The 7,961-nt window shown below is 31.6% G+C and overlaps 1 protein-coding gene across 1 annotated transcript; it reads left to right on the forward strand.

Annotated features, from left to right (window-relative positions):
- The first annotated feature begins 1,747 nt into the window (after positions 1-1,747).
- LOC125877974 (G-type lectin S-receptor-like serine/threonine-protein kinase SD1-1) lies at positions 1,748-5,586 on the forward strand. The gene is made up of 7 exons (XM_049559268.1): positions 1,748-3,025; positions 3,367-3,510; positions 3,602-3,735; positions 3,985-4,195; positions 4,377-4,614; positions 4,700-4,850; positions 5,040-5,586. Exons 1-7 carry the CDS (start codon positions 1,948-1,950, stop codon positions 5,346-5,348), a joined length of 2,265 nt encoding a protein of 754 aa, XP_049415225.1. The 5' UTR covers positions 1,748-1,947; the 3' UTR covers positions 5,349-5,586.
- The last annotated feature ends 2,375 nt before the right edge of the window (positions 5,587-7,961 follow it).

Genomic DNA, 7,961 nt, shown 5'->3' on the forward strand with positions numbered 1-7,961 from the left:
ATAATAAATACATATATTATGCATTTATCGATTGTTTTATTTTGTATGAATTTTTCCTTTTTTTTCTTCTTTTTAAAAGTGTAAAGAAATGTCCTGAACAAATGGGCTGGAGTCTTAGAGTGAGCCCAATTAGGTTGATAGAAGCTTTTAAGGCCCATCAGTAATGGGCCTAGGTAAGTGCCATATAATACCCAAAGTCTGAACCTATTTCGATTCAAATACTTAGTGAAATCTTTGAATTTCATCTTAAAATGTTGATTTTTTTAGCTAGTTTGTTAACCGTGCTGTTCGGGTAAACTTTCGTGGCACTATGACAAATTATTGTTTCTGTTGTGATTTGAACCTGAACCTAAGACGTCATGATTCTCATACCATTTTATTGGATCACAATATGTGGTTAGTCACTAAAGATCATTTTTGGTGTAGTGGTATGTTATTGTTGTTGTTTAATTAGCTTTGGGAAAGCATTTTCACCTCACAAATGTGAATTGAAGTATGATGAATGTGGAGTCATGAATGATTACTGTGATAAAATTGTTTCTAATTAATGCTCCAAGTGCAAAACAGAAGTATAATCGTATATAATCAGTGTATAATTTGTATACACCGACAAAGAAAAGGAAACATTGAATCAAACCAACTATGTATCTTAAGATCCCTAATTTTAGTGCATTCAATATTTTTACCAAATCAACAAATGTATGACATATGTATTGCGTTCAAATAATTATCACTTAACCATGATTCGATTTTAACTGTCAAGGTTAAAATTTTAACCAAACTCATCTAGTTGATCAAGGATGGGTGGAGGGTAGACAAGAATGAAAAATCTTTTGAACCACAATTGAATCTTGTGTACAAGCTATGGCCTACAAACCCAACATTTGGGGCAGTGGCATAGAAGTCAAAAGGATCTTTACATGCAAGGATGCTACACTAGTCAAGTCAAAACATAATATGACTTTCATAAGATTTTATCACAAAGCACTTACCAAGAAGTTCATAGGGGTTGAAATTTTAGACTGGTCTATCGGAAATAACTTGTCTATCTTTCTAAAGTTCCTATGTTATAAGATTATACTCTTCAGACTTCATTTATAAGATTATACTGGGTATATTGTTGTTGTTGGTTTTGAAATTATATAGCTTCTTGGTATCAAGAATTATTGTATGTACAACTATAGTGAAGGGAATCAAGATTTTCATTAACGGAATTAAAATATAAAGAAGTAAATACACAAAAATATCCAAGGATGATGCATTTATAAATGTGAACATGACTAGAACAAACATCCAAAATTTATATTAACTTTCCAAATTGCACCAGGACTCCAGGAGTTTCTATGACAGTAACCAAACATACTTTTCATCACAAACTACACATTGACCAATTCATTTTTTACAAGCAAAGGTGTTAGGCAAACCAACAATATAGTTTTGAGACTTTTACCAACAAGTATATTAATATTCTCTTCGTCGTCCCAATTTATATGATGTTGTTTGATTTGACACGAAGTTTAAGAAAGAAAGAAATATTTTTGAAACTTGTGGTCTAAACAAGTCATAGATGTTATGTGGATATAAATCATGCTAGAGATAAAATGAATATTTTAAAGTTAAATTGTTAGTAAATATAAAAATAGACAAATCAACAATATAGTATTGAGACCTTTGCTAAAAAGTTTATTACATGATTGAAAATTAAGACATGTAGTACAAAAGACTATTGCTTGATATCAAGAAATCTTAAGCATCTCAATTCGATTTTCACTAGTCTTAGATGACCTTCTGTTCAAGTACCCCTCTTATACTCAAGCCTCATCAGAGCGTATTTTAAGGAATTTTAAAGGACTCTTTCCTATTGCACAAAAAGATTGAACTATTCTCTACAAAACTCTTCAACAGATCCTCCTTTTTTCAACTAGTAAATCGCCTTTTTACTTCAAAATGTCTTCGAAAAGGCTATTCTCCTTCCTCTTTCTACTTGTTCTTCCTTTTTCGAGTTCTTCAGATACAACATCTTGGATAAAATCTGGGTTCTGGTATGCTGGCAGTGTGTTTCCAATACCTGAAATTCCTTCTACTATGTACACACATCTTCATGTTGCCTATGCATATATCAACACTTCGAATTTCGAGGTTTACATAAATAACTCTGATGAACCATATATCTCAACCTTTACCAAAACTGTGAAACAAAATAATCCATCAGTTATAACACTTCTATCCATACGGGGAGGAAGTGATGAATCCCCTGACTTCTTCGCGATGACTAGTGAATTTTCGCGTAGAAAATCATTCATAACAACGTCAATAAAAATTGCTCGACTATATGGATTTCAAGGGCTTGATCTTCATGGTGTCAACCCAAATACAGCTGCAAACATGACTAATATGAGAACATTCATTGAAGAGTGGCGAACAACAATTAATTTTGAGTCCAACAATTCATTGATCTTGACTATGGGAGCATACCATTCACCGATGTTAATAGATCAATCGATGAAATATCCAGTAGAAACAATTGTTAGAAACTTCGATTGGGTTCATCTCAGAGCATATGACTATTATTTGCCTTCAAAAAACAACGTTACACGAGCACATTCAGCTTTATATGATCCATCAAGCACGCGAAATACAGATTATGGTATAAAGGAATGGATCAAGAATGGCTTACCAGCCAATAAAATTGTTATAGGCTTAGCATACCATGGTTATGCGTGGACACTTGTGAATCCAAATCATAACATGATAGGCTCACCTGCAAGAGGTCCAGCAATAGCAAGCGAAGGATCAGCGATGAATTACAGAATCATCAAGAGATATATGAAAAGTTATGGAGCCATACCTGTCTATAACTCAACTTATGTTGTGAACTATGTTACTATTGGATTATTATGGATTGGTTATGATGATGTCGAGGCTATAAGAACTAAAGTTTCTTACGCGAAGGATAAGGGGCTTCGTGGTTTTGCTGCATTCCAAATTCCTAGCAATGATGTCGATTGGGAGCTTTCAAAAGCAGGTTACATCATTATCCTTTGCAAATCTATCTTATAGTTTGTCTTCCAGTATATTTGTCATGTAGAATGTTGGAATAGGAAAACTTACTAAATATAGAAAGAAACACTCTTTTTGGAACAGACGAAAAAAGGAAAGTAAAACACTTAAATTGGGACGGGACGGGGAAGTATTGTTTTACATCCATAGGAAGGGGAATAACCATCACACAGAGCTTGCTTATTCATTTCAAGATTTACTCAGCTCTGTCACACATTTTCACAATTTTTTTTGTACATATTTTAGAGCTTTTTTCTGACTTTTGCTTTTGATAACACCATATAAACATGATAACATTCTTTACAGCCTCAGACGAAGAAGAAGAAGAAGACCATCGCGGTAGCAAGAGAAGGTTACTAGCAATTCTTTTGCCAACGATCACGATCAGTACCATTATCGTAATAAGTTCAATACTTTGTATCTTAAAAAAGAAAACTGTAAGATCTGAAGGTAACTAATATATATCAATTCCTTGTCACTCTTTCTTTTAAACGACTAATCGGAATATAGTGGAACTTAAAAGTTTTACCTTTGATTATAGGTATCGAGGAATTGAACGAAAGAGCTATAGGTCGTAATCTCAAAGTTTTCAGCTTTGGTCAAATAAAAGAAGCTACAAATAATTTCTCCTTCAAAAACAAGATTGGAGAGGGAGGTTTTGGACCTGTTTATAAGGTATTGGTAACTCAACTAGTCGATTTTTTGGTACTTTGACAAAAATCTAAATGTGAAATTGACGAAAATAGAATAGCTTGTACATAAAAAGTTCTATATCTTTTACCTCCTCCTAGGATTCTCTTCTTGATCAGTATTTCCTCCTCGGAATACTTTGTAAGTTTTCCACATAATGTCTCATAGTTAAGACATATAACTCTAGTTTTAGATATTTGAGTTACATTTTAACCATACTCCTTATTGTTCCAGGGAAGGTTAAGTGATGGACAGGAAATCGCAGTAAAACGTCTTTCAGAATGCTCTAAGCAAGGAGTAGAAGAGTTTCAGAATGAGGTCTCACTTGCTTCAAAGTTACAACATGTCAATGTTCTACAACTTCAGGGATTTTGCAGCGAAAAAGAAGAGAAAATACTGATTTATGAATACATGTCAAATAGAAGTTTGGATTTCTACCTTTATGGTGCGCGTAATAAACTCTTACCTCATTACAAAATTATTCGTAGTACTTGACAATGCTTACATATTGTTTAAACAAACATTTAGGAATAGAGAACTTCAATCTCGAGAAATTGTCTAAGATATGTAGAATGTATCAAAAACGTACATATAGTTACTAAGAATTGATTGTCTGATCGATGCAGACCCCGTGAAGAGTCTGAAATTAGACTGGGAGACGCGAGTACGTATTGTAGAAGGAGTTACTCAAGGACTATTATACCTCCAAGAGTACTCAACATTCACAGTAATTCACAGAGACTTGAAAGCTAGCAACATTTTACTAGACGATGAGATGAAGCCAAGAATCTCAGATTTCGGTATAGCTAGACTTTTTCAGAAAGACGAAAAAGAAGCAAACACTGGAAAGATTGTTGGGACTTAGTAAATATCATGACTCTTTAACCATTGTTTACTTACTTAATATGCATACTCCCTACTTTTTAACATCTCTGATTGTGTTTTGTAGTGGTTGTGTTCCTCCAGAGTATGTTAAACGAGGCGTATACTCCAGGAAATATGATGTTTATAGCTTCGGAGTCCTGCTGTTGCAAATCCTTGGTGGAAAGAAGAATTCATGTGAATATGGCATTGAGAACGATTTGAATCTTCTTGAATACGTAAGTTCATTTCTCCCTCATTGGTAATGAAGAGCAGAACTTTTGTGCTTATATATAGTAAGGGAGTAAATCCATAACCTCAAATATAATGAGAGGATTCGATTCTTTAAGGACACAGTAAATTCTGTGATCTCGAATACAGTATGAACACAACAGAATTACTAACCTCATTTGATCAAAATTCATCAGGCATATGAACTTTGGCAAAAAGGCAATGGAGTGGATTTCATTGATCCATCACTGCAAGATGATTTTCTAATAAGTAAACAAGTGAGATACATGCAAGTTGCACTATTGTGTGTTCAAGAAAAATGGGAAGACAGACCATCCATGTTGGAGGTATACTCTATGCTCAAAAATGAAACTGAAGTCTTGCCAAATCCTAAAGTTCCTGCCTTTTCCAAGAACAAAAAGGATATCGCGAAAGAGACTTTAGTCACAGTTGAACTAGCTTGTTCGGAAAATAGTCTCACTATTTCCCAGCTTATAGCTCGTTAACAGTTAGAAAGTATGCGTCCATCTTACTCTCCTCAGACTCCACTTGGTGTTATTGTTGTCTTTACTTGATTTTGGGAAATCCTTGCATGATGAAGGAAAATTGTTTAAGTAGTGACTTTAAGTATGATGAATGTGGAGTCATGAATGATTATCAACAACAAATTTACTATAATCTCATGAGTGGGAGTATGTGAAGGGTGATGTGTATGCGGACCTTACCCTTACATTGTGGAGGTAGAGACGATGTTTCCTGAAGAGCCTCGGCTCGAGTAACACATTGTCGAAGAAGGTTAGAAAAAGGGAATATATATATACCAGAAACAAATTTTTTTTTTCCACCGCTAATCAATGAAAATTTTGTGCTATATATAAAACATGATTTTTAATTCTGACACTATTTCCACCGAACTAGCTCACTGGGAAAACGCATGATGCCATGTCTGTCTTTTGGAAATGGCCTCACTATTTCTACAGGATAGGCACAAGGTCTACATACACTCTATTCTCCCGACCCCATGCTATTGTTGTATTTCATGAGGATTGTTGCTGGTAATTAAGAACAAAACAACTTGTTAATTGTACAACATAAATATGGAAGATTTGTAAAAGGAACATAATGTGGAAAAACAAAAACAAACTTAAAGTGAACTAATAAAACCAGAAATATAATATGATGTATAACTATATATCAAAGATGTAGATTCATTCATATATATACAATAGTTCCTTTATACTTTGTTCCAAAAAATGATGTTTTTTTTTGTATTGTAACATTATTTAACTTTGCAAATTTGTACAATATCACAAACATAGCTAAACACTGAATAGATAAAGAACTATTTAGTTGACTATTACAAGTGTGATGTATTTTCCATAAATAAATACAAGATTGCACATAATTTACGATTATTGATTTGACGTAAACACGAAATATAAATAAGTTGTTACATATTACAAAATGTTCCTCCAGACCTTACCTTTTTGCTTAAAGAGGCTATGTACAATGTTACCTCAGGATTTTTCTTTATTTACAAAAAGTAGTGGATATTATAGTTGAGAATGTTCTGTGGACTATGAACTATATATACACAATCAAAAATTATGGTGAAACGGTAAATATTTTTTCATTTTCAATAAAAGTTTTCAGAGTCAAATTTTGAATATTGAATTGTTTTTAATGGTAAGCATTTTACCCTTTAAATTAGTTTTTTCAATGTAAATTTGAATTAATTTAACTACACAATAAATATTGAACATCGAGTAAAAAAAATGGACTTATGAGTTATGAGGCACCATGAAATCGTAGTCAACTCCATGGATAAACATCTTTTCACATTATTCAGAATTTAAACACATTTTAATTTTTAAGGATTGGTAAAAAAGTCAAAAACGAAACCACTACGGATTTGTCAACTTTAATTATTCAAAAAATATACATCTCGTCAATTTCAACGTTTGATATATTTTTTTTTAATTATCCTGTCAGTTCCAAAATACTTATCACATTATAGTTCTTTAGAGTAAAATTACTCAAATTTTAATTAATATTTTAAGATGTATTTTTTTCACCATATTGATATAAGAAAAATTATAATTTATAATATTTTTTATTTATTTTTTAATATCAAAATTTTAATTTTATAATAATAGTAAATTAATTTAATTTAATTAATTCTCTGTGATAAGTATTATGGGACGGAAGGAGTAATGTATATCATTAATAACTTTATCTTGTCAATAGAGCTGACGCAGAATTATGTCCTTTTTTTGCCATTAATTAGTTCATTGACACATAGTTCCACTACCCTATACATATTTTATTTGAATAAATTGATATAAGCCCCTTTTGTACTTTTGTTTGAAAGATGAATAAAATGTCCAATTTAAAAAAAAAGAAAAAAAAAGAGAAAAATAAAATCATTTTTCATTAGTTCTAAAACTACTTCATAAATAGAGCTATTTATGGATATCACTATATGTCGTAGTTTTTTTAAAATATCACTATATAAAAAATAATAAGAGGGTTGAAATTGTTACATCAATTAATTTTTCCTATAAAGAAAGTCCACAAGAAAAATGGAAAGTGAAATAACCAAAAATTTTGCAAAATTCCCATTTGATTAGTATTTTTATGTTTTCTTTTTCTAAATCTAATAAAGATTCCCAAGAAAATTTGTCTTTGACTAATAGATAAAATTTCTAGTTGACTATTTTAATAAATATTTTAACTTTTCTTCACAAATAGTGTGGACCATTTGTCTAGGATGATCAGGACTTGTCGCAATATATAACTCATTATTAATTTAAGGCCTAATTTATTGGTGATCCCTTAAAGTTGACACGAAGTTTCACTTGGACATCTTAACTAGATGATGTTCATTCTAAACACCTCATGTAGAGTTCAATTGTGTCATTTTGATACTTTTTTTTCAATCAACAAAATTATAGGAGGTGTGTGTTACATTCACGAATGACATGTAAAGTGACAAATTAAATGATAACATTGTCATTTGTGTCAAAAGCAATTCTTAAATAATGAATTTTGAATAAAAATAAAAAGTGACCAATGAATGAATAACATATGAAATTTTACCCAAAAAAAAAAAAAAAAAA

The sequence above is a fragment of the Solanum stenotomum genome, chromosome 9 (assembly GCF_019186545.1).
Source record: "Solanum stenotomum isolate F172 chromosome 9, ASM1918654v1, whole genome shotgun sequence".
Lineage (NCBI taxonomy): Eukaryota > Viridiplantae > Streptophyta > Magnoliopsida > Solanales > Solanaceae > Solanum > Solanum stenotomum.